Source organism: Prunus persica, chromosome G3 (assembly GCF_000346465.2).
Source record: "Prunus persica cultivar Lovell chromosome G3, Prunus_persica_NCBIv2, whole genome shotgun sequence".
NCBI lineage: Eukaryota > Viridiplantae > Streptophyta > Magnoliopsida > Rosales > Rosaceae > Prunus > Prunus persica.
The window spans coordinates 25,700,962-25,724,725 of record NC_034011.1 but is presented as its reverse complement, the minus strand read 5'-3'; the positions used below and the strand labels follow the sequence as shown (position 1 = coordinate 25,724,725).

General features: G+C 38.0%; 7 protein-coding genes across 9 annotated transcripts; 6 read left to right on the top strand and 1 right to left on the bottom strand.

Annotated features, from left to right (window-relative positions):
* Nucleotides 1,078-4,449, top strand: LOC18782867 (crescerin-1). The gene is made up of 6 exons (XM_007215840.2): nucleotides 1,078-1,320; nucleotides 1,908-2,198; nucleotides 2,330-2,436; nucleotides 2,542-2,674; nucleotides 2,805-2,999; nucleotides 3,793-4,449. The coding sequence occupies exons 2-6, from the start codon at nucleotides 1,926-1,928 to the stop codon at nucleotides 4,075-4,077; spliced, it is 993 nt and encodes a 330-aa protein (XP_007215902.2). The 5' UTR covers nucleotides 1,078-1,320; nucleotides 1,908-1,925; the 3' UTR covers nucleotides 4,078-4,449.
* Nucleotides 5,465-6,299, top strand: LOC18781984 (RING-H2 finger protein ATL39). The gene has a single exon (XM_007216158.2). The coding sequence runs from the start codon at nucleotides 5,575-5,577 to the stop codon at nucleotides 6,130-6,132; it is 558 nt and encodes a 185-aa protein (XP_007216220.2). The 5' UTR covers nucleotides 5,465-5,574; the 3' UTR covers nucleotides 6,133-6,299.
* LOC18782021 lies at nucleotides 6,630-12,218 on the top strand. Of its 2 annotated transcripts, XM_020559207.1 has the most exons (17): nucleotides 6,647-6,749; nucleotides 6,857-7,031; nucleotides 7,315-7,409; nucleotides 7,546-7,659; nucleotides 7,930-8,034; nucleotides 8,192-8,263; nucleotides 8,476-8,588; nucleotides 8,866-9,006; nucleotides 9,555-9,623; nucleotides 9,974-10,061; nucleotides 10,173-10,244; nucleotides 10,338-10,438; nucleotides 10,776-10,893; nucleotides 11,255-11,314; nucleotides 11,442-11,552; nucleotides 11,705-11,798; nucleotides 11,893-12,218. In XM_020559207.1, the coding sequence occupies exons 2-17, from the start codon at nucleotides 6,935-6,937 to the stop codon at nucleotides 11,919-11,921; spliced, it is 1,479 nt and encodes a 492-aa protein (XP_020414796.1). In that variant the 5' UTR covers nucleotides 6,647-6,749; nucleotides 6,857-6,934; the 3' UTR covers nucleotides 11,922-12,218. The 2 variants fall into 2 exon arrangements, with proteins under 2 accessions (XP_007215276.1, XP_020414796.1); XM_007215214.2 differs by having other exon boundaries at nucleotides 6,630-7,031.
* LOC18784148 (UDP-glycosyltransferase 90A1) lies at nucleotides 12,667-14,502 on the top strand. The gene has a single exon (XM_007215255.2). The coding sequence runs from the start codon at nucleotides 12,829-12,831 to the stop codon at nucleotides 14,260-14,262; it is 1,434 nt and encodes a 477-aa protein (XP_007215317.1). The 5' UTR covers nucleotides 12,667-12,828; the 3' UTR covers nucleotides 14,263-14,502.
* Nucleotides 15,403-16,812, top strand: LOC18781928 (UDP-glycosyltransferase 90A1). The gene has a single exon (XM_007217453.2). It carries the CDS (start codon nucleotides 15,861-15,863, stop codon nucleotides 16,335-16,337), a length of 477 nt encoding a protein of 158 aa, XP_007217515.2. The 5' UTR covers nucleotides 15,403-15,860; the 3' UTR covers nucleotides 16,338-16,812.
* On the bottom strand, nucleotides 17,057-18,786 carry LOC18783426 (protein DSS1 HOMOLOG ON CHROMOSOME V). The gene is made up of 3 exons (XM_007215155.2): nucleotides 18,603-18,786; nucleotides 18,306-18,414; nucleotides 17,057-17,463 (listed from the first exon to the last, which is right to left on the bottom strand). Exons 2-3 carry the CDS (start codon nucleotides 18,394-18,396, stop codon nucleotides 17,333-17,335), a joined length of 222 nt encoding a protein of 73 aa, XP_007215217.1. The 5' UTR covers nucleotides 18,397-18,414; nucleotides 18,603-18,786; the 3' UTR covers nucleotides 17,057-17,332.
* On the top strand, nucleotides 20,536-23,552 carry LOC109948221 (proline-rich receptor-like protein kinase PERK3). Of its 2 annotated transcripts, none has more exons than XM_020560540.1 (8): nucleotides 20,536-21,411; nucleotides 21,550-21,594; nucleotides 21,699-21,812; nucleotides 21,916-22,029; nucleotides 22,201-22,419; nucleotides 22,518-22,633; nucleotides 22,757-23,017; nucleotides 23,109-23,552. In XM_020560540.1, the coding sequence occupies exons 1-8, from the start codon at nucleotides 20,763-20,765 to the stop codon at nucleotides 23,346-23,348; spliced, it is 1,758 nt and encodes a 585-aa protein (XP_020416129.1). In that variant the 5' UTR covers nucleotides 20,536-20,762; the 3' UTR covers nucleotides 23,349-23,552. The 2 variants fall into 2 exon arrangements, with proteins under 2 accessions (XP_020416129.1, XP_020416128.1); XM_020560539.1 differs by having other exon boundaries at nucleotides 21,913-22,029.

The following is a 23,764-nucleotide window of genomic DNA, read 5'->3' as shown; positions in this document are numbered from 1 at the left end:
TATATGGATGGTTTTCATTTTCAAATTGAAGATACATTGTTTGTCAAATTTATTTATATGATTTTTATTTTTGGTACTTCCCCAAGTACAACCAGCAAAGTTTGGAAAAAAGAAGAAAAAAGAACTCATCTTGTTGCTTTGGCAAGAAAAATAAATATTTAAGCAAATTAGGCAGCCATTTACGAAATGGAAAGTTCAAAGTTGGAAAAGAAATGTGATACGTAGCTAAAAATGGGTGATTGCGAAGAAAATTTAAAAACTAAAAAGTAATAGATGCCCCATCCCATCCCCACACGTCCTCTCTCTCATCCCCAGAAATAGATATGAGGAAGGGGCGGGTGCACCGACAACATTGGCGCGCATGTGGTGGCTGTAGTGTATTTAGAACCAAACTCCAATAATAGGGTCACCTTATCACATTACCATACCATACGATCCTAATGGGTTCTCAAATTATGAAATGGGACAAACCCCTGTTCATAAATAATAATCAAATCATATAGAGGTGGATTAAACCAGTTGATTGGAGTAGTAATCAGTTTTAAATTTCACTTATCGTATATTAATTGTATTAATTTAGGGTAGTTGAGATGCCTATGTCAAAATTTCTTTCATCATGCGTGATTGTTAGTGGAGAAATCTTAATTTTTTTTATGATTTTAATGTTAAATTAATAAATAAAAACGATCAAAGAATTATAAATGTAATCATATAATTTCTCATAAATAAAAACGAGATTGTATCAACACAAATTCAACCCATTATTTCCCACTAATTTAAAATTTAACATGAAAAATCGTGGACACACCAATATGATAGAGCATCTATCCAAAAATTTACGTTATTTATTTGCTTTCAAATTTGCAAGCCAAAATTTCCTTTTCCTGTGTTGGAGCGTCAAGTTCAAAACTATCCAAGTTCCAAACAAGGAAAAGACCCAAAAATATATCTTGTAATAAAAAGATGACGACAATAATAAGAGGCAGTGGCGTTTTAGAAATTTAAGGCTAAAACCGTGGGCGGATGAGAAGCCAAAATCGCAACAAACAAAATTAATATGATATGGGAGGCGGTCACATGCAGGATCCCGAGTCTGCCGGCCCAGGTCGGGTTTTTTTAAACCCAAATACCATAAGCGGCGTCGTTCGAGTCTGCCCAGCCCAAGTCTCGCCGGTTACAGAAGCAAAAAAAAAATCTCTTATTTAAAGTCCGCCTATTTTTTCTCAGTGTGGACTTACTCAAAGCTTGTTTGACGCCTGCTCTTTGTTCGATCGCATTTTCCTCACTCTCTGTCCGATCAGTCTCTTTTACTTCTCTCTGGTACTCTTTCTCTCTCATATCATTGATGCTGCTGTTTTTGTTTTTATTTTGAAGCTCAAATCCCATCTATAACCACTATATAATTGGAATAAATTGTCCGATTTGAAGGGGAAAATAGTACGATTAGGGACTGTACCGCGAGATCTTGTAGTTTGCTCAGACTCACCTTTTAACTTCATCATCACCATCATCATAATCGTCATCATCTTTCACTGTTTTTATTATATTTATTATAATTTGTTTATTTATTTAGCATGGTGCCAGTGCTTGGAGCCCTAGATCTTTTGCTAGGTTCAGTTTTACTGATTCTGTTTGGTTATTGGAAAAATTTTGGTTTCATCGTTTGTTCGTTTAGGAGAAACTTTGAGGAGGCGATTTGCATTAGCTGTAATGTAATTTGTTCCGCGTATTGTTATCTTTATTTGTAGTATTTTCATAATACATTAGAGAATGGGAGGAGGAGCTTGTGGATTTCTAGATCTTTCAAGCAACTGGAATTTTATTTCTATCTATATTTTTTGCTATTGTGGATGTTGTTTTATTGCATTCGAGTTTGCTTGTTCACCGTCGTAATTCGTTTGTTTCAGAGTTGAAAGCCAACAGTAATGTCAGAGACAGCTCTGAGAGATCTCAACGCCATACCTGGATCTGAGAAGAAGAATGAAAGCTCTAGCAAAGGAAGCATAACTAAGCCCTTAGCTGGGAATGCTAATGAAAATCAGGAAGAATGCCAGAAGAAAGCCACTGCTGCTTTGGGTGCACTTTCTATAAATGGTGCCGAAGTTGCGAATACTGGTGTTGAGATTGGAATTGCAGAAGTAGAATACATTGAGTCAGAGAATCTGAATGATCTAGAGGATGTTGATACAAGTCTCAAGGTATTCATTATATGCCTTCTCATAGTGTTTTTGGGTAAACCTGACCTTTCGCCTCTGATGACTATGCATTGATATGTGTATGTATGTAGCTAACTGTATGATGTGCATACATTTCTTGTTTGATGTTTCAGACACTCGTAACTGGACTAGAATCTAAAGATTGGGTTCTGCTGTGTGAAGCACTCAATAATGTGCGTCGGTTTTCTATATTTCATAAGGAAGCCATGCTTGATATGTTGTAAGTGTCATGTTCTTACATAATGCTCTTGATTGTCAGAAGTATGTGTTATTGATGACTGTCAGTGTTGACCGATTTAACTATTGTCATCATTTTGTTCAATAGGGGAGATGTGATCTCACTGGTGGTAAGGTCTCTGAAAAATCCAAGAAGTGCTGTTTGCAAAACTGCAATTATGACATCTGCAGATATTTTCAATGCTTACAACGATCTTGTAGTTGATTCATTGGACCCTCTGGTAAACTTGAATTCTTTGAAGTTTTGCTGCTATATTGGTCTGCTTTGTTTTTATAGTAAAGGATTCTGCTCTCATATTCGATTTAATTGTTAGTATTCTTCCCCAATATAATCAAACACGACCCTTGCAGCTTCTACAACTGCTTCTTAAGTCTTCACAAGACAAACGATTTGTATGTGAAGCAGCCGAGAGAGCTTTAGTAGCGATGACCACTTGGGTTTCCCCTCCATTGCTGTTACCAAAGTTGCAACCATATCTGAAGAACAAAAATCCTAGAGTTCGAGCAAAGGCATCAATGTGCTTTTGCCGAAGTGTTCCACGACTGGTATGAGGACTTATATATGCTCAATTCCTTGCCACATTGTTTATTGAATTTTCATTTATTTATCAAAAGTGAATTTATTTATTTTTCTGAGTAACACACAGCATTTCAATTCAGTGCTCTCATAGAATTTTACTTTCTTTCATACTTTTTGGCTTTTAATGTTTCGATTGGTCTTAGTAATATTTCCTTCACCCCCACCCCCAAATTGCTATTACATTGGTGTCTAAGTTCTATTCAGTTGTAGCAGCAGTTGCTTGTTTTCTTGTGCCGCTTTAGATGTAGCATCTTTTGTGTGGAGCAGAGTCTTATTAGGTTCTTTCCCCCTTTACTATCTGCGCATATATAAACCTTTATACTGGTTTAGGGTCTGCTTATTGTTTGGACTCTGTGTTGTGAAACTGGAATTGGTGGAAATGGCTTAACCTTTCATTAGCTTTCAAAATCAAGTGCTGAAGTTTCTTTGAATTTGTTTGTTCCTGTATTTATATTATGTAGATTCATCTTGCCCCATCGACCCCTGTACTTGCCCATTTACTTCTACACGTAATGTGTGCTCAAGAACAACAATCATGTGTTTTCTCCTGTCAACCATTATTCTCTCTGAGTCTACCTAGTTATATTGTTGTACATATACAATTGAATCTATTTTCTCACATGGTTGTATGTACATTTCCATTTCAATTCCTTTTATCTACTATGTGTGTTATCACATATTTGCACGTTTTGAGATAATGAAAACAGGGTGCATTTGATTTCTTACTGTTATATGCACTTATCCTGTGTCTGTCAACAGGGCGTTGAAGGCATCAAAGCTTATGGGATTGACAAATTCATTCAGACAGCTGCATCCCAGCTTAGTGACCAGCTTCCGGAGTCGAGGGAGGCTGCTCGAATTCTCCTCCTGGAGCTGCAGACTGTTTATGAGAAATTTAATGATCTCACACCAGCATCAGTATCTGAGCATCCAGAACCGAGCTCTTGGGAGAACTTTTGTCAATCAAAACTCTCGCCTCTTAGTGCACAAGCTGTTCTTCGGGTTACCAGTATCTCTCGGGAAGGTCTCGTTATGGGCTCCTGACACAGGTTTATATTGAACACGCACGAGTTTGAGTAGTATTATCTCCATTTTGCAACATATATGAGCTTTAGTAAGCCTATATCTGCCCTTGATTTGATTTGGTTCATCAAAATCTTTTTCATTTTTCGCGTCTGTAAATTCTTTGAAAGGTTGATATGTTTGGTATTATGGTGGGAGCACGTGGTTGATCCAGAATCGTATGATCATATTCTTCACACATGTCATTATTACAGCTAGGCCTTGTTCCTTCAATCAACGCTGTTGAGATGTTTCTTTTTTCAATCATTTGCTGTCAATCTGCGCCCACAATGACAATGTTCCTCACCCATATTATTGGGTCAAAAGTCTAATCAAGCCATTCATTATAGCTAACTGCACCCGCTTAGCTTTGGGTTTTAGATGCTTTGTGATCATGACCCTTGTTTTTCCTTGGTAAGTACAAGAACTTGTCTTCTAACTCGCTTAATGTCTAAAAAACAATAGGCCATTGCAAGGAGCAGAAAATTCCAATGCAATTTTCATCATCCATCTCTTAAATTGGGATTTTCTAGGTGCGCTGCTTTGTTTTGTTGAACTTATCGAGTACAAAACAATAAGATGCGAATATATATTATAATTTATAAAAAAAATTTATAAAAAAAAATCCTTTAGATGAGCAGTTGCTGAATGGTTCAGCTTGGTGGGTAACCGATCTAATTCAACTTTTCTGGTGGAGCATCCTACATCCTTTTTTTCTCCTTTTAATTAGAAAATTGGAAATTATATCTCGCTCCATCGTAAGAACAAACTTTGCTAGCGCCTGAAATCCAATAAAGGAGACAAATAGGCGGAAGTCCAAACTGCAGCACAAGATTGTTCTAAGATAAAAATTCGTGCACATAAACCAACCCCATGCTCAATCAAACATATGATTTAAAAAACAAAAAGCTCAAAAATTTGTGAGTATAAATCATATCCTCTCCTCTCATCCTCACTCCCATTCTCGTTTTTATTTTTTTCTATACTTTTTTTTATTTTTTTCTGTACTTTAGCGCAAAAAAATAAATACTAAAAACTAAAAGCGAAATGGTTATCAAATGGCCATTAGTTTTACTTTCATTAACACTGTACCGAGCTTCACCTTAACCTAGATAAAGAAGAAAAACATGAAAACAAAAGGGGACAGTGAGAAATCTCTGGATCTTCTGACGTTTCTTTTTCGTCTGGACTCAATTTGGTTTTTTACCACCTACTCCATGATAGAGACTAGTTAACCCTATCTCCTATGAATTAATTTTAAAATTTGCCTCATTTACCCAGTGTTTTAGGTAATCTAATCTACTTTATGTTGTCATGAATAAATCTCCTCCCTCTTTGTAAAACAGAGCTGCCTTCTTATTGGTTGGTTTCCAATTAGTACATTCTAATGCTCTTCTTCTTCTTCTAACCCACAAACCCCATTTTTCTTCAGAAACCTTCAGCTTTCCAATACAGAATGAGAAGTAAGGGGATATTACAATGAGTGAAAAGTTTCCAGGTGATGCAGTGCAGATTGTGGCAATGGCAATCTTCTTTTCTGTCATATTGTTATTTGTGGGAATTGGGTTCTTGATCTTAGTCCATGTTTGGATTGTTGGGAGGGCTTTCAGAAGAGGAGGGTTTGGTAATGGCTCTATGGTTGCCATGGCCAGCAGTACAGGTGGCACAGCAAGCATGTCCAAAGATGACCTAGAAAAGCTTCCTAGCTTTGATTATGTAGCCAATTGGGACAAGCCAGGTAGCCCTGTGGATTGTGCAGTGTGCTTGGACAGCTTCAAGATGGGCGAGAAGTGCAGGCTGTTGCCTCTGTGCAAGCACAGTTTTCATGCTCAGTGCGTGGATGCATGGCTTTTGCGGACACCCATTTGTCCCATTTGCAGAAGCAGGACTGCTGAGCCCCAGAAAGAAGGGCCTGTTACAGATGCTAGCGTTGACCTGAGGGAAAGTCAAACAACCGGAAGCAGGCATTTGAGTGACATTAGAATTGAATTGAGGGAGAACCAGACAACGGAAAGTGGGCACCTGTCTGTCATCTAAGTGAACATGTTAGCAATGAGTTTAGAGAGCCAAACTCTGAGCATCTCCCAATCAATGAGGCTGCATAACATGATTTCACATGCAATACATGCCAATCCTCTGTGTATATACACATGTAATATTTTATACACCCTATTATTGTCAGCTAAATTTATTCTTTTTGGCTAGTTGGTCAGTGTGTCCTTTCTCTTGACCCAAATTTGACTTCTTCCCGTATTATTTAGGGTAATTTAAACTATTGTTTATATATGAAAAATAAAAAACAAACTCTTCAATGGAAATCAGATCAGAATATGATTTGTTAACGAAGTATATATCATAACCGTTCAAGTATAATTGTTGAAAAATAACAGTTTAAATACACACATGAATGGAATAAACTAAACTTGGAAGGAAATCAAATTCATGCTTTTAAAAGTAAAACAGTTGTTTTCCTGATAAACGTAAACTAGTTGAACCCCGTAAAACGTTTGACTCTATAATGTGATCTAAAAATGTTCTACTGTTCTCTTTTTGGCATTTCGTTCTGTTTCTGTGGTTTGGCTTCAACCTCACTCTCTCCCCCGACAAATACACTCTGTTTGCAAGGAAGATACAAAACACTCCCTTAGTAGAAGGTAATATATATACCAAAACCAAAACCCCAAACCCAAAAAAACCCTTTCATTTAATCCCAAGAAAGAATCTAACCTCAACCGTCATCTCATAATTCTTGTTCTTAAAGGGGCTGAATTCACAGGTTGGGCTGCTGTGCCATTGGCGATACCGCTTTCGCAGAAAATAAAGAAAGCAAAGCAAAAAAATGGAGCAAAAGAAGAAGGACATGATTCGAATTGAGCGTGAATCTGTCATCCCAGTTATCAAGCCCAAAATCATCATGACCTTGGCCAACCTCATTGGTTCGTGCTCAACCTTGCTTGCCCTTTTCGATTGATTTCTGGGTTTTGTTCAGAGTTTGTTGCTTTGGGCACTGGCGGCTTCATTTTAATTCATGGGTCGTCTTTGTTTCTTCAGTCTACAAATTCAGAGTCCCTGCATTTCTCTGAAACTGATCCCTTGTTTTAATTCTTGATACCATTTATGGTTTAGATGCAAAGATTTGTCTTTTTTGTTTTATTTTTTGTGTTGCTTAGTTTCGCTTCATGCTACTTAACAAAAAACTGGGTGTTCGTAATTCTGCAGAACATAGTTCTGACCGGGCTGAGTTTTTAAAGCTCTGCAAGAGAGTTGAGTACACAATTCGGGCTTGGTATCTTCTACAGTTCGAGGATTTGATGGTATGCTCATGTTTTGAGGGCCATGTTGACCCTGATACTATTCATATCTACAATTTGCATTGTTTATTTTCTCGTGTTATAGCCTGATATTTTCCGCTGATTATCATAAGTTTTGTTTGTCACATTTTCTTTGCAGCAACTTTACTCCCTCTTTGACCCTGTAAATGGGGCTAAAAAATTGGAACAACACAATCTTCCTCCTAAAGAAATTGATGTACTTGAACAGAATTTCCTCACGTACTTATTTCAGGTATGGCTGCTTCACTGTGTTTTAGTTTTGAGTTTTTCCTTGTATGACCATACAATTGAAAGGAACATGAAAAAAAAGAAAAAGAGAAACGAAGGCTTTTGTCACAATTGAATGATTATGTTTATGCAAAGGAAAGCCAGTTTAAGTGTAGGAAATTAAATAATATCTGAACTGCCAAAATAGGACTAAACCAAATCCTTTTACTATAGAGTTTTACGAACTATCATTCTACAACAAGGGTGGAATATTTAAATTCTAGTTATGATACAGGTGATGGAAAAGAGTAATTTCAAAATAGCAAGCAATGAGGAAATTGAGGTTGCGCATTCAGGGCAGTATCTTCTAAATCTACCAATCGTGGTTGATGAGTCTAAGGTGTACTTACACATGTATTTCTAAATTTCAATTCATTAAGATTCTTAAGTGCAAACCTGCAAATGTTAATGTAACTCTTGTTTCTGATTATTTATTGTTTTTTTTTTATGCCCCCTTCGCATATGCTGATCCCATGTATTGTTCCTGTTGAATGCAGCTTGACAAGAAGCTTTTAAAGAAATTTTTTGAAAGGCGTCCTCAACCAAACCTTCCCGATTTTTGTGATAAGGTATTGTAAATTTCGGCATAAAACACTATAAACATTTGGAATGTTTAAACCCAGTAGTTTGAGTTGCTGATTATGTAGGATTGCACATATTTAGCTTATCCGCCTCTTCCTTGTTTGACATAGGAAATATTACTTAATCTCCCACCCTCCCTCTCTTCCTTCCACTATATCTCTTTTTCTAGAGGTCTAATCTGCATTTTTTATAACTTCAGTACATTATCTTCCGACGCGGTGTTGGACTTGATCAGACAACTGATTACTTTTTCATGGAGAAAGTGGACATGATCATTGCACGCTTTTGGGCTTATCTTTTACGAATAACTAAGTAAGTAATTCTTTAAATGTTTTTGGTTATTGAACTTCTGCTACTGGAAAGTACATATTTTTGGAAATTATGGTCAAAACTGTTTAAACTTTGAAATCAGCGGACAGTTTTAAGTCATTTAATGGAGTCTATTTGAAACATCATCTTTTGCATCATTGGTGATTGGTATCACAAAAATTATTGAGAAAATAGCTGAGAAAATGTTCTTTAGATATTATTTGATTTAAGCTTAAGCATTTTTTTTATATTTCGTTTCTTGGTGTTGTTCTTGTTGCAGGGTCGGAAAACTTTTATCCAGAAGATCAAGTGGACGACCTAAGACAGATCCAAAGAAGAATGAGGAAATTAGCTCTGAAGCAGATGGAGAGGATGAAGACTTACATGTTGAACGAATCCGTCTAGAAAAAATGGAACTAAGGTTTTTTCTGCACGGCTTTAGTTTTAGTGTACTGTTTTTTTTATTTTAATTTTTTCTTGAGCTGTTAGTTCTGGCAGACTGCTAAGCTGTATGCTGGCTATTCTATGCAGTTGGGTCTTATTTCCTCACTCTTGCTTGCTTAAATTTGGGTTGGATGGATCCTGAAATTTTCTATCCATATTGAAACTTTGATTTTTTTTTTTCCCTCCATGTAGCAAGCCTTGAATTGCTCTCAAGTGTCCTAAAAATTTCTTTTCATTGTGATCTGTAATTTCCCAGGTTTTTTTTTCTCAGACTTGCGCTAAAAGTTCTCTGTTACTCTGGATTTTCAGTGATACTCTTGATTTCAGACTATACTTACAGATGATCATGCAATAGCATTTAAACCATTTAAAATCTGATTCCCTCTTTATGAAACATGCCTACGTATAAATAGAAATATGCCTTTGATTTCCCTGCAAGGAGGCCTTTTATTTGACTTGAGTTCCTTGTCTCAATCTTATTGTGATTATTTCCACTTTTTGAAATTTATATGCTTTGTCCCTCAGTGTTAAAAATTTGCTGAGCAAGACCACGATCAAAGAGCCAACCTTTGATAGGATAATTGTTGTTTACAGGTACTGTTCTTTTTGTTGATAATGTCAATTTTTTTTCCTAATTTCCTTGTGAGCAATTTGGCTGGTATTAGGTTAGGCATATCAGTGTTGACAGTTTTAAATTATATTTTTGAGCATGTAGTCTCCTAGTTGCTTCGTGCAGTGTATTTTCTTTGAAAGGGAAACAGGGCTTGAACAGAGCTTTGTCTAATGTTGGTGAACGTTCAATGCATGATACTTTCATAAGTTACAGATTTTTTATTTTAAGGGTGAGGGGGTTTAGTTGCCTTGCCTCTAATTGGATTGATGCAAACAAGTCCTGAAAGAACCTTGAAAAATAAGTTATTGATAAGAGAATTATGACTCTTCAGGCGAGCAAGTACCAAAGCAAAAGAGGAACGAGGAATATATGTGAAACATTTCAGAAATATTCCGATGGCTGATATGGAGATAGTTCTTGTGTGTTTCTCTCTCTCTCTCTCTCCCTCTCTCACCTTCTGTGGAATTTTATACTACTCGTAGCCCTTGTACCGCTGATGACCTGGTGTAGGAACCTTTTTCCTTTTACAGCCTGAGAAGAAGAACCCTGGGTTAACCCCAATGGACTGGGTCAAGTTCCTTGGCTCTGCTATAGTTGGGCTGGTCAGTTAATTGAGATAGCAATGAAGTTTGTCTTGGTGTACTGTTTGTCACTTTTTCTTGTCAAAATTTAGCTTACCATTTCTTTCTTTACAGGTTGCTGTTGTTGGTTCGATTGAAATGCCTAAAGCTGATCTTTGGGTCATTTTTGCAGTTCTTTCCACTGTGATTGGTTACTGTGCTAAGATATACTTCACGTTAAGTCTCTTATTACAGTTCATGTTTGGATTATATATTATTCTTTTAATTAATACGCAGGTACACAAAAGGGAGTCTGTCACACATGAAAGTAATATGCACGTGCACAAAATTGATAAAATGAATATGCATGTCACACATGAAAAAGAGAAGAGGTCTATATATCTGTGAAAACTTTTCTCTGACAAGTTGACATGATCAATCGTGTTCTGATGATGATGACTGGCCATGGACTGTGGTTGCATGTTTGCATTGAGGGCTCGCTTTGTTTGTTGTTCCTTTAATTGAATAATTTATCAATTACTCATGTGCCTATGGCTTTTCAATTGTATGCAGTTTTCAGCAGAACTTGGTAGCATATCAGAACTTAATAACACAGTCCATGTACGACAAACAACTCGATAGCGGAAGGGGTACTCTTCTTCACTTGTGTGATGATGTGATTCAACAGGAAGTAAGCTGCAAGCTTGATGAACTTGTATTTTTTGTGAATTATTGATGTATCTAACTGAGCGTGAATGCAATTAGAAGGAATATTTTTGGGGTTTATGTCATACTTAATTTTTTTCAATTTAACGCTTGATTTATGAGGGCTACCTTGTGAATAATCAAGCGTAAGTAAGGTCAGATATCGTATGACTAACAATGTCAGGTGAATGGGATGCAGTTGCGACATGTTAATAGTATAACTCAAAACTTTTTTGTCATTTTAAATTTGAATTTATTCAAGCTTAATTTAGCACTGATGCAGGAAGAGATTATGTTCAATACATGACGAAAGGCTTATACGGTTACTCCATTTCTTGAATGTGCAGGTCAAGGAGGTGATAATTGCTTTCTATATACTAATGGAGCAAGGGAAAGCTACAACACAAGTACACATCTCTTAGATTGCTTTCCTACGTCCATTTATCAGTTTCCTAAGTACTGCAAGAAATATAATATGCATTCTTGAGTAGTGGAGTACTGATGAAGTCCTACTTGGGGATGGTTTTATTATAGGATCTGGATAGGTGGTGTGAGGAACTAATTAAAGAAGAGTTTAACGCCAACTGTAATTTTGATGTGGAAGATGCAGTTCATAAGTTGATGAAATTAGGAATTGTTGCTCAGGTAAGATTCCTTGCAGCCCTGATATCATGAGGGATGCGATAAACAGGCACCCTTGCTTGCAGAAGTCCAGTAACTAAAATGCTGAGCACTTTTCTTTTCTCGTTTTTTTTTTTTCTTTCTTCTTTCTCACTTGAACTTACCCATGAATTTAGGATTCCGTTGGACGGTTCTACTGCGTTGGGCTGAAACGTGCTAATGAGATCATCGGCACCACCACTGAGGAGCTTGTCCTTAAGGCAAAACAAGGTGGGAGTGCTTGATGCTGTCGTGAGAATTTGGGTAGCTTTCTTTCCCATGTATACCTAGGAAAGTAACTTGAATCTGTTTGTGGCTTGGGCAGGTGATACTTCTGCTCTCGAACAGCTCTAGACCATCGTCGTCTTTGATGGAAGATTTCACTCAATCATTTCGTTCTTTGGAGTTTTTTCAATTTTTTTTTTCCTTTTTCACGTACAGTTATTTGTTAATATGTCCAATCTTTGGAGAGGTTTTTATTTTTCAATTATATAGGGGTATTTAGAAGTGTGCATGTAACTCAAACTCAGCTAGATTAGTTGATTATCCGGAATGTTATATAAATTGTGGGCCGACGTTGTTGTAAATCTACAAGTGGCAGCAGCCAGGCGGAAATGATACTTGTTCGTTGATGAACCTATTATTCTGAAACGAGTCACTCAGCGCATGCAGCGTGAATCGTTTTGGGTGTCGGCAGCAATGATGTTGTTGGGGTTTCCTTTGTTTTCCATTTATTTTTAATCTCATTTATAGTTTTCAACTCTTTTTTGAGGAACCCCTACTTTCTAAAATATTAATAAATTATTTTTGTATTAATTTTAAAAAATAATAATGTTTTAAGTCCATTGTTTTTAACTTATTTTTAAGACTCACTTACGCAAACCAAAAAGAAACGACAATTTCAAGATGTTCCACTTTACACGACTTGTCTGAGGTTCTTGTTATTTTTTAAATTTATAAAAATCCACATCAAATTTGTACCAAATTATTCCTTCTGTTTTTCTCCTTTTTAACGTCCATCAGGATCTGCTTCCGTGGGTAATTTAGGTAAGCCAAAAAGAAGATATAACTGCATCAGCTTAGGTCATTGACTTGGACTACATTTTTGTGTGCGGCTAAAGTCAAAAAGAGAGTCCGAAATTTACAGACACAAGACCATATGATTTTGACACCCACTGCCTGCCTCAATATAATAATAATATAGCTACTCAATCTTACAAAATTATTTCACAAGAAAGAAGAATATCATCAGAAGAGAAAGATGGGGAGTACGATTGATTCGCAGCATGTGGAGGATGAGGGCCACGTGGTTTTGTTCCCCTTCATGTCCAAAGGCCACACCATCCCACTCCTCCACCTCTCCCGCCTCTTCCTCTCTCGCCGCCTCCGCGTCACCATCTTCACCACCCCCGCCAACCGCCCCTTCATTAACCAATCCCTCGCCGATACCTCAGCCTCCGTGATCTCCCTCCCTTTCCCTCAAAGCATCTCCCCCGAAATCCCCTCCGGCGTCGAGAGCACCGATAATCTCCCTTCCATCAACCTCTTCTTCCCCTTCGCCCTCACCACTGGCCACATGCAGCCCGACTTCGAGCGAGCCCTCCAGACGCTTCCACGTGTCAGCTTCATGGTCTCCGACGCCTTCCTCTGGTGGACCCTCGACTCCGCCGACAAGCTCGGCTTCCCAAGGTTTGTTTTCTACGGCTTTGGCAACTACGCCATGGATGTGTCCAAAGTCGTTGCCGAGAACCGCCTGCTGCATGGGCCCGAGTCGGACGACGAGTTAATAACCGTGACTCGGTTTCCTTGGATCAAAATTACCAGAAAGGACTTCTTCCACGAAGCTTTTACAAAGGATGATCATGACCAACCAAGTCAAGCCTCTGAGTTCCATATGAAGGCTGCGGTGGCAACAAATCGTAGCTTCGGGATGATAGTCAACAGTTTCTATGAGCTTGAGCCTGTGTTTACTGACTATTGGAACAGTGAGTGTGAGCCCAAGGCCTGGTGCGTGGGGCCTCTGTGCCAGGTGGCACAAGATGAGCCACACGATGATCATCAAGATAAGCCCATCTGGATTGAGTGGCTAGATGAGAAGCTGGAGAAGGGGAGTTGGGTTTTGTATGTTGCATTTGGAACGCAAGCTGAGTTGTCAGCCGAGCAGCTTCAAGAAATATCGAAAGGGTTGGAAAACTCAAACATCAATTTCTTGTGGGTCATACGAAGCAAAGGGTCAGAAGAAACAGCGGCTTGGGATATAAATGGGTTCGAAGAGAGAGTGAAGGGGAGGGGAATGGTGGTCAAAGAGTGGGTTGACCAGAGGCGGATTCTGATGCATGAGAGCGTGAAGGGTTTTGTAAGCCACTGTGGATGGAACTCAGTGCTGGAGGGCATATGCGCAGGAGTGCCGATTCTGGCTTGGCCCATGATGGCGGAGCAGCCGCTGAATGCGAGAATGGTGGTGGAGGAGATCAAGGTCGGGCTGAGGGTGGAGACTTGTGATGGTTCAGTCAAAGGGTTTGTGAAGTCGGAGGGGTTGGAGAAGATGGTCAAAGAGTTGATGGAAGGAGAGAAGGGCGAGGAGGTGAGGAAGAAGGTGAAGGAGTTTGCTGACCTGGCAAGCAAGGCTGTGAAGGAGGGTGGCTCGTCGTGGCTAACGTTGCAATCACTTACAGATGAGATGAGACAACATTAAGTAGCAAGAAACTAGATGATGAATGGGGACCTCGTAATGAGTAGTTGATAAGCTGCATGCATTTATTTTCTTCTCTTTCTCTCTTTTTTTTTTTTCCTATTTAAAATAAATCTAGAAGTGGCAAGGCAACGATTGTACTTTAATTTTTCTCTGCTTGTTTGGAAGAAATAATGTTGCTCAATGAGTCTCTATTGTATATTTCACTTATACGGTGAGAACTTGTTAAGCTTATATCCTAAATGCAACTCTCAACTCCAAATCCTTGTCAAAAGAAAAATGAAAACAATCGCATTCTCACGCCTCTATATATTTTTCCCGGCATGCATGGCACGTCACACGATTTCTATAGTGCGGAGTTCGGGGTCTGCTTTTTCATAATAGTGAATCTCTACAAGCACTGGCGGATCTACATAGGCGCAAGGAGGTGCACTTGCACCTCCCTTCACCGGAAAAACCATTGTAGGTACTTCAAACTGTCCTTTTGCTTTGTCATTTTACTTTAATTTATTTTTATATTACTTCATTTACTTAAGTTTACAATGTAAATAAGGAAGTACCCCCCGTTTGGATTCAAATAAAAATACTAGAAAATCAAATTCCTATCAAATCAAAATATGAAAAATCGGTTTTAGTGCAAAATACGATTTAGGCTAAAAATGATGGCTCATTAAGTCAATATATACTTCATACTAAAATCCCATAAAACTAAGTTTTCTTATTTAATGTGTAAGGAATAAAAGCCGCCAAAAATTATCTCGAGAAAATGATTATTCCGAAAAACTATTTTTCATACTTAATCAATTTTACACATCCGCTAAAAAATTTTTAGGTCCGTCACTGTCTACAAGAGTTTGGCTAAGTGGGTTTTGAATTGACAATTCAGTGGGAAAAGTCGCCACCTTCGCAATCAACCATACATACAGTCTGGTTTCTTCTGAAATCAACCGCACATGCATTTAGGCACACCGCCTTTATGGCCTACCACCCATCACCGTTAAATCCTGCAAGTTTTATTCCATTTTATTTGGCGTCTATTGTATGTCCGGTTCTTCCAGAATGTTATTCTTTTTCAGGGTGTTGTTTGTAATATCGGCTCGACGTTGTTGTAATCTATAACAAAAATGCTAGTTATATTATACTATGTAACGCTTCTCTAATCGAAGAGGGTCTTATTATATTGGTAAGCTCCACTTTTAATGATATTCAACACTAGTTATATTACATCGTGTTCCACTTTTTAAATATAAACGGACTTCATTATATTGGTAGGTTCCACCTCTAATCATATTCAACGAGTGGATATGTGATTGATGATTTGATGATGTATGTATTTATATTATATAAATATATATAATATACACTTGTTTAGAAATTATTTGTAACAACAAAATCAAAGAGAAGATGACCACGTCATCACCACCCCCGCCAACCGCCCCTTCATCGACCAATCCCTCGCCGATACCTCATTGGCCGCCGCCACCGTGGTCGACATCCCTTTCCCTCAAAACACAGTCCCCGGAATCCCCGTTGGCATCGAAGGCACCGACAAGCTCCCTTCCCTAGACCTCTTCTTTCCCTTCACCATCTCCACCGAGCACATGCAACTCGACTTCGAGAAGACCCTCCAGACGCTTCCACGTGTCAGCTTCTTGGTCTCCGACTCCTTCTTCTGGTGGACCGTCGACTCCGCCGCCAAGTTCGGCTTCCCCAGATTCGTCTTCTACGGTTTCGCTAACTTCCCCATGGCGGTGGGCAAAGTCGTCGCCGAGAACCGGCTCCTGGAGGGGCCCGAGTCGGACACCGAGTTAATCACGGTGACTCAGTTTCCTTGGATCAAAATTACTAAAAGGGACTTCCACGAATCTTTTAGAGACAGTAGCGCTGATGCTGCTCAACACGAAGCCTTTGAGTTCAACATGAGACGTGTGGTGGCAACCGTCCGTAGCTTCGGCATGATCGTCAACAGTTTCTATGAGCTCGAGCCAGTCTTCACCGACTACTGGAACACTGAGTGTGGCCCCAGGGCCTGGTGTGTGAAAGGACAAGATAAATTTCGTATTATATATTTCGCTTAACGTTTCCTATTGAAAATCAGACAAGGTGGTGGTGATAGATACTGTACAGGACGAGCCACGAGTGGCATGTGGGATAGGGCAAATGCCGAAAGTCAAGTGTATGGCTATGAATAAAACTGACTCAACTCATCATATTATCTTCCAGTGCATATAAAAACGAATATTTATCAGTGAAAAAGGAAAAAGACAGAACGAAACCACAGATGACAGGTCTATGGTTTGATATTTGTTTTGTCGACTATTGGAATTGGCACTGTGTTCGTGCACCCAACGGCTGGTTTATTGGGTTGGGTTCATGCAAAAGCTCACATGGTGCAAGGAAGATAAGTTTTGTACATTTTCTTTGGGCCTCAAGAAGATTATTTCAATTTCCACAACACACAGAAATAATAATGGGCTGGAGAAAGCAAGGGTGAACTGCCTCTTTGTAGCCTTGTAGGTTAAAACCAAGAATGAGTCAGAGCAACATATGGGGCATTGTAGGAGACTGAGCTCAGGAAAGGTGAGAGAGTTGGAGGGGCAGCTGGGGAAGGAGGTGAGAACGAAGGTTACCAGATGGTGCAGAGTGATGGCCAAGTGATGCCATATAGTTTTAGGTCGTTCGTCCCGACAAACGCTAGACTTGCACATTTATTGGGAGCTCATAAATTTTCATCAAGATGATGTATCCTGACTGCTGATTCATATGTTAATTTCAGAAAACAGAAACAGGCCACATCCAAAAACAGGCAATGATAACTGAGAGATTATAGTCATATCTCTACAAGGGATAGGGGATCAAGACCACATCAGTTATTAAAGTCATTCACACAACTGAAATTTTCTTTAGCCAAGAACAGTAAATACCACGTTTATGAGTTTCAAGTGAAATGGGTTTGGCCACCCACCAAATAACAGGCATACTAGGTTTCTAGCACTACTGTCAACTAGAATCGATTGTACCAAATCACTATGATTATGAAGTTCAAAGGGACGGAAGACAACACTACATGAACCTAGCTCTTCTCAGCATTGTTCTCTAGTTCCTTCTTCAGCTGCAGAGAGAAGTCATCGTTGACATCATCATCATCCCAATCATCCTCCCATTGCTGTGCTGAATCTTTCCCTTCTTCCTTCTCATCCCACTCTGTCGACATAAACAAAACAACGGAGTCAATAAAGAGAAAAGTATCAATTGAAGATGATGATTTATCCTATTAATAACTTAGGGGTAAAAGTTATTATGCATATCCTGTCACTTTTATCCATTTCAACATAATCTTTTTTTTTCATAAACAGTTTAAAATGAAGAGGTGAAGCCCCAACACACGACATTTACTCCACCAAATACCAATCCTGTAATCATATGCAGGTACAACTAAAAGCATCGTCATACGACTTCTTCATATTGTACATTCCAAGTTCCAATGCTGTTATTTCCCAAACCAGGCTGCTGCCAGTTCTCACAACCAAAGACAGAGATCCCATAAACTCCTAAAACAAAACGCAACATCCTATTCAACAGAAAGAAACAATGCCATGATGCCATTATCTCAACTAGAAACCTCCTTTGTATCATTGCAGAGCATTGGTGCTCTGATGCCAAAATCAATTTTCGGCTTGGATGATTCATATTACAATCAAGATCATTATCTTAGTAGACCATAATAGATGGAGTATACACTGGGATATATGAATACATGCTCCTTGGAACAAATATCTGTTTATCAAATGGATTAAATTTAACCTAGATACAGCTCGAGTAAACTAGTGGGAATGACCTTTTGTTAATTAAAATAACCAGGAGGCCAAGTGAAACAAAACCCACTTCAGATTATCTACTATATGAATGAACATGCTCATGAAAAAGTAATTTGGTTCACAAAAAATCCTATTAAGTTCAATGGGAAACAAACAACTATAGAGGCACTGCTAAATATGAATATAATTATGATAATTAACAAGAACAGACCAGGGCTCCAAAATTACCTTCGTTGATGTTGAATTCTTCGAACTCGTCGTCGTCTTCAAACAAATCTATCTTCGGGTCTTCGGATGCTACCTTTTGATCCTTCTCCATTTGGCAAAGCTAACCACCCTGCAATCAATGAAACAATTACCACGCTCAGATTCAGAACCAATTAAAAGAGACTATTGACGGAATCAAAATATGATATTTGAATTAGATTATCCCAAACCCTAATCGTGTTCAGCGTTCTCTATCAGAAGCTACCTAACATGCGATACAAGAGCGACCGAAAGAAAGAGAGCGAGAGAGAGACTTACTAGTGTCACTACTCAAGATTCAAGAGTCAAGCGTCAAGACAACGAAGGGCGATCCAGTGGTTTCTTCTTCCTCTAACCTCAAGGGACTGGTTATGTGCTCCTGTCGTATTTTTAGTCTTTGGAGGTTCCTCTTTTTTCTTTTTCTTTTCTCATCCAGTAAAGAAAATTCCGAAGACAATTACTTAAAAGCTTTTTCTGTAAATAGAATTTTTCAATAGTGTTACCGCGGGGCTATACTCTGTAAATAAAATTTTTCAAAAGTATACCCGCCCGGCTATACTCTGTAAATAAAAATTTTCAAAAGTATAATCACCCGGCTATACTCTGTAAATAGAATTTTTTTCAATAAAGTAAAGCTGCTCGGCTATACTCTGTAAATAGAATTTTTTTCAATAAAGTATAGCCGCTCGGCTATACGCTACAAATATAATATTTCAATAGTATAGCCGCTTGGCTAGACGTTTTCAAAAGTTAGCCATGCTATACCCTATAAATATAATAATCCAGGGCTAGACTATTGAAATATTCCATTTCTGGAGTATAGCTACTGTTCAAAAATTCTATTTGTAGAGTATAGCCGCGGGGCTATACGTTCAAAGATATTTCCACATTGCACCAACAATAAAAATATGAATTTATATTTGCTGAATTAGACCTCTCCCGACGAACTTTCGTTGAAAGAGGTTTCTTTTAAAAATAAATATAAACTTAGTATCTTTAGGTCAATAATTTTTTTTAAAACTTTTTTTTATTAATTAAATCATATCTTAGCATCATTTAATTACTTTCATTAGTAATTATGTTTTAATTTTTATTTTTAGTGAATAATTAGTATTCAAAATTTTAATTAACTTCACAAATTATATTACTTAATAAAGAGTAGTTAAATTTTTTTATTTTTTCTTTAATAAAATATTTAAATACTAAGTTGATATTTAGTATAAACATAACTACTAATTAAAGTAGTTAAATATTCCATTTACAGAATATTCTATTTAAAGTAATTAAATCTTCAAACCATATCTAGAATAAGAATTGTTACAAAAATGAAAAATGAATAAATGTAAATTTTTTTAAATACAAATGATAGTCTAAATTACTCTAAATTAATTTAATCTATAGGAAGGAGAATTTGAACTTGGATGCAAGGGGTTTGGCTCGCGTTAACTCGGATCAATTGACTTAACTCACATCTTATCAATAGAAAAATCATTTTGGTGACGTCAAAAATATGAAGTCACACCAATAGCAAAAATAGGCAAAAAAATTTCTTGACAACCAAACACATAACGAGACATCTTGAGTAATACTAATAATTAGTAATTATTTGTTTCTCTTTTTTTTTTCTTTTTCCACTGGCTAATTAAGGATCATGAGCCTAAATTTTATGTTTTTCATTTTTTCCCCACCAAAGGGCTTTCGCCATTGGGAGTAAAGTTGAGGTTAAAATTAAATAAAAACGAAAAGGACTTGTAGCTTACACGAGGTCTTAGGTTGAATTATCCCTTCCTCAATATCGATTGTATAGAAAATAAAAAGTAACAAAGTTGAGGTTAAAGAATATGTGCCTGCTACAGAATAGCAATAGGATTTGGCTTGATAAAAGACAAGGAAAAGACTTTAGATGTTGGAAAGATAATTCTGCTGAGTCAGTCTAGTCTGCCTTGTATGCTCGAGAACACACAGCCAAAACATAGAATGAATCAACAGCGACGTTTTCTCTTGTTGTTATAAACTACCCGCCATATCTCTCATTTGATTGAGTTTTTTTTGCTTGCATTGGATTTGGCCGGCAGCAATATTCTCTAATAAGGGAAATGGATGGACAGAAGATAATTTACATATTAATTAATATTTAAATGAATTTGGACGAAGTATCCAAGCCTTTTTAACCACATTAAACACAAGGTGGGATTTATCAGCCTCCCTTCAAACTGTTCAAACAAGGAGGAATTGTTACAGAAGAAGTTGTCTGCTCAAGTTTCTGTTTTGATCAATTTCAGTGACACATTTTGAGTCCATAATTCAATCCAAATGTGCTGCAAACTAATCCAGCCTCGGTCAATTATTCTCAAATTCTACAGATTGAGTCTACCTCCAAGAGACTACTTGGTTTTTGATGTGTTTTTGTTCTCCACATAAGCAGTACTGTATAATACCATGGATGAGAGCAAGCTTTTAAACCAAAATGTTATCGTCTTCATCCTCATCACCACCATCTGCTATGCAGCTTTTCAGCCTTCTGCGTCTGATTGCAGCCTTCATTTTGACTTTCCTTCTCCAAATTCAACTTGTGAAGAGGGAGACTGGGGAGGGTTTCTGCGCAAGAACTGCTGCGCTTCAGCGTTCAACGACTACCTCTATGCGCTGGGGCAGAGGGCAAATCAAACCGGAAAAATATATCTCAACTCTGCCGAGCAGGGGAGTTGCTTGGCTTCGATGAAGGATTTGCAGAAGAATGTTTTTGGCTGTGGGATTGAGAAGCTAACAAGTGGTGCCGGGGGCTGTTCTGACTTCTCAGTTGCTGATGTTACTAATAGGTTGGGTGACAAGTTGAAAAGTCTTGAGGGGAACTGTAAGTTTCAGAGTTCTGATGATGGAAAAAATGAGCAGTTGTGTGGTTCCTGTGTGAAGAGTTGGGAAGACATAGGAGCATTGCCTTCCACATACTCCGATCCACAATCTATTGAGGTCGAGACCAATGTTTGCAGGTTTGCAGTCCTGGTGTCATATACAAGCATTAAACTTGAAAATAAAGCGCATCTCCTTGCAGTTTATACCTGCCTTGGATCACAAAAGTTCTTCACCAGTATGTAGCCTCATGAAACTTCTTACAATCTGTGTGTGTGTGTGTGTGTGTGTGTGTTGATTTGTTAAATGTTACAAGTTCTCAACACTATATCTGCTGATCAAGTTTGTCTGTAAACCATCTCTTTCTCCTTGGCAGATAATAATCAACTACCACCAAAGGGAAATAGGAAAATAAGTACAGGTAAGGCTTCTTCCATCACTGAATTATCACTTGCATTTGCAGAGCTGAAAATATATACTGAATTGGTTGCTTTTGCTATCTATAATGGTATTCAATGGAGCTAGGTTTATGGATTGTGATTGGAGGCGGCATCGTAGGTGTCTTCGTTTTAGTAGTACTAGCTGCATGCATTGTATCAAAGAAACGTATCCAATCAAGTCCACCACCAAAAAAAGACGGTATGCCCAACAATAATATTCCATAGCTGTATCAACACCAAATCTAAGTTGCACCTTGCATATGGTGCATACTACTTAAGCCTGATTTGTATGTAAACAGCAGCATTTAAGGATGATCCTTTCGAAGAGTCAGGCTGTCCAAAAATTTCTATCGAGGAAGTGTATTCTGCTACAAACAATCTAAGCCAATCAAATTTCATTGGTGAAGGAACTGCTGGTGAGCATTTAAATAAAACATAGAGCAAAATGGATCTCATTTTCTTCTCGAGAAAGCATATATCATAATTTGAATTCAGCATTCTGCAGCACCAGTTTACTTACTATATAATCTGATGATTGGTTGGGTTTTTAATTTTCTGGTTTTTATATTTTGTTCTCAATATAACAGGGAAGGTGTATAAAGGAATACTGTCAAATAATCAGCATGTAGCAATTAAGCACATCATCAATGATGGAAATGTGGAGACATTTGCCAGAGAAGTTACAAGCTTATCACACATTAGACATCCCAACCTCGTTACTTTGCTTGGTTATTGCGTAAACGAAGATGAGTGTTTCCTTGTCTACGAGCTTTGTCCCAATGGAAACCTCTCAGAATGGCTTTTTGGTATGTATACATATTCCCCTGCCTTAACATGAAGTTTTAGCTTTTTGAACTATAGGTTTGTGCAGGCTAACCAATTTAAATAAAATGGTAAACAACAGGGAAAGATAGGAACCTGCCCTGGATCCAGAGGCTTGAGATTGCGATTGATAGTGCTCGAGGTCTATCATTTCTCCACACATATCCAGAAGGCTGCATTGTCCATCGCGATATCAAGGTCTGAGGCTCTGAGCTCCCTACTTCCTTGTACCTTCATATACCTGGCTGATATATTGTCACCTAAATGAATGAGAAAGTTGGACACTTTACATTTTCTGAGATTTTTTTTTTCCCCTGGCAGCCAACAAACATTCTCCTTGGGAAGAATTTTGAAGCCAAGCTATCAGACTTTGGACTCTCTAAGATCATTGAACTGGGTGAAACCTATGTGAGTTCCGAAGTGAGAGGAACTTTCGGTTACGTTGATCCTGACTATCGGAGCAACAACCATGTAAATTCATCAGGAGATGTCTACAGCTTTGGAATTGTACTTCTACAAATCCTATCGGGGAAGAAGGTTGTCAACATGAATCTGAACACACCAATGCCATTAAGTAAAATGGTCAGAAATCATTTCCTCCCATATTCTTTTTTCTATATTCAAATTGAGTGTGTTCTCCATGTTACTGATAATCAATGTTTCTACTTGTTAGGCTAAAGGCCTCAACAGAAGTGGCGGCATCAATGATTTTGCTGATCCTAAACTTCAAGGAGAATACTCAGCGGAAGCTTTTGATCTCACACTTCAGTTGGCTCTGTCATGTACAGCACTCAAACAACGAAGACCTTCCATGGAGCAAATTGTTGCAACATTACAAGAGGCCCATGACATGTCAACAGAGGCAAAGGCCTCCACTCCTGAAGTTTCAACAGATACTAGCATTCAGTATTGAAAGTTTAAAACCACGAAACAGAATGAGAAACTATTAATTACTTTAATTCTAATGAGAATATTTTGTTTTCGTAGATATATTTGGGTTTGTATTGTAACACCACATCAATGCCATTAGCTAATACTTCAGAATACAAATGCATTTGTGAATGTAACTTTAAGTTCATGTTCGTGTATGGATCTGTGCTAGAGTTCTAAACCAGCATTCTAAACTCAAGGATTGTTGAAACTAAAATGATACTAGCATACTGAATTAGGACTATTTCAATACTGGCTTGTGCCGTGCTTTAGACCGACCCGTATGGATTTTTGTGTGGCTTAATGACAATTTATAGAAACTTAATCTTAGTTTCTAAATGCAAATACTTCTTGTTAGAAGCTAAGGAGCCTAATGTATTCCATCTAGCTAGGTCAGTC

Coding starts and splice junctions, on each gene's coding strand:
- LOC18782867 (XM_007215840.2), top strand. CDS start 1,926: ATGTCAGAGACAGCTCTGAGAGATCTCAACGCCATACCTGGATCTGAG. Junction 2,199..2,329: donor ATGTTGATACAAGTCTCAAG/GTATTCATTATA, acceptor TTGATGTTTCAG/ACACTCGTAACTGGACTAGA. Junction 2,675..2,804: donor TTGATTCATTGGACCCTCTG/GTAAACTTGAAT, acceptor CGACCCTTGCAG/CTTCTACAACTGCTTCTTAA.
- LOC18781984 (XM_007216158.2), top strand. CDS start 5,575: ATGAGTGAAAAGTTTCCAGGTGATGCAGTGCAGATTGTGGCAATGGCA.
- LOC18782021 (XM_007215214.2), top strand. CDS start 6,935: ATGGAGCAAAAGAAGAAGGACATGATTCGAATTGAGCGTGAATCTGTC. Junction 10,062..10,172: donor CTGATATGGAGATAGTTCTT/GTGTGTTTCTCT, acceptor TTCCTTTTACAG/CCTGAGAAGAAGAACCCTGG. Junction 11,799..11,892: donor TGTCCTTAAGGCAAAACAAG/GTGGGAGTGCTT, acceptor TGGCTTGGGCAG/GTGATACTTCTGCTCTCGAA.
- LOC18784148 (XM_007215255.2), top strand. CDS start 12,829: ATGGGGAGTACGATTGATTCGCAGCATGTGGAGGATGAGGGCCACGTG.
- LOC18781928 (XM_007217453.2), top strand. CDS start 15,861: ATGCAACTCGACTTCGAGAAGACCCTCCAGACGCTTCCACGTGTCAGC.
- LOC18783426 (XM_007215155.2), bottom strand. CDS start 18,396: ATGGAGAAGGATCAAAAGGTAGCATCCGAAGACCCGAAGATAGATTTG. Junction 17,464..18,305: donor AGAATTCAACATCAACGAAG/GTAATTTTGGAG, acceptor TTATGTCGACAG/AGTGGGATGAGAAGGAAGAA.
- LOC109948221 (XM_020560539.1), top strand. CDS start 20,763: ATGGATGAGAGCAAGCTTTTAAACCAAAATGTTATCGTCTTCATCCTC. Junction 22,030..22,200: donor CATTGGTGAAGGAACTGCTG/GTGAGCATTTAA, acceptor TCAATATAACAG/GGAAGGTGTATAAAGGAATA. Junction 23,018..23,108: donor CAATGCCATTAAGTAAAATG/GTCAGAAATCAT, acceptor TCTACTTGTTAG/GCTAAAGGCCTCAACAGAAG.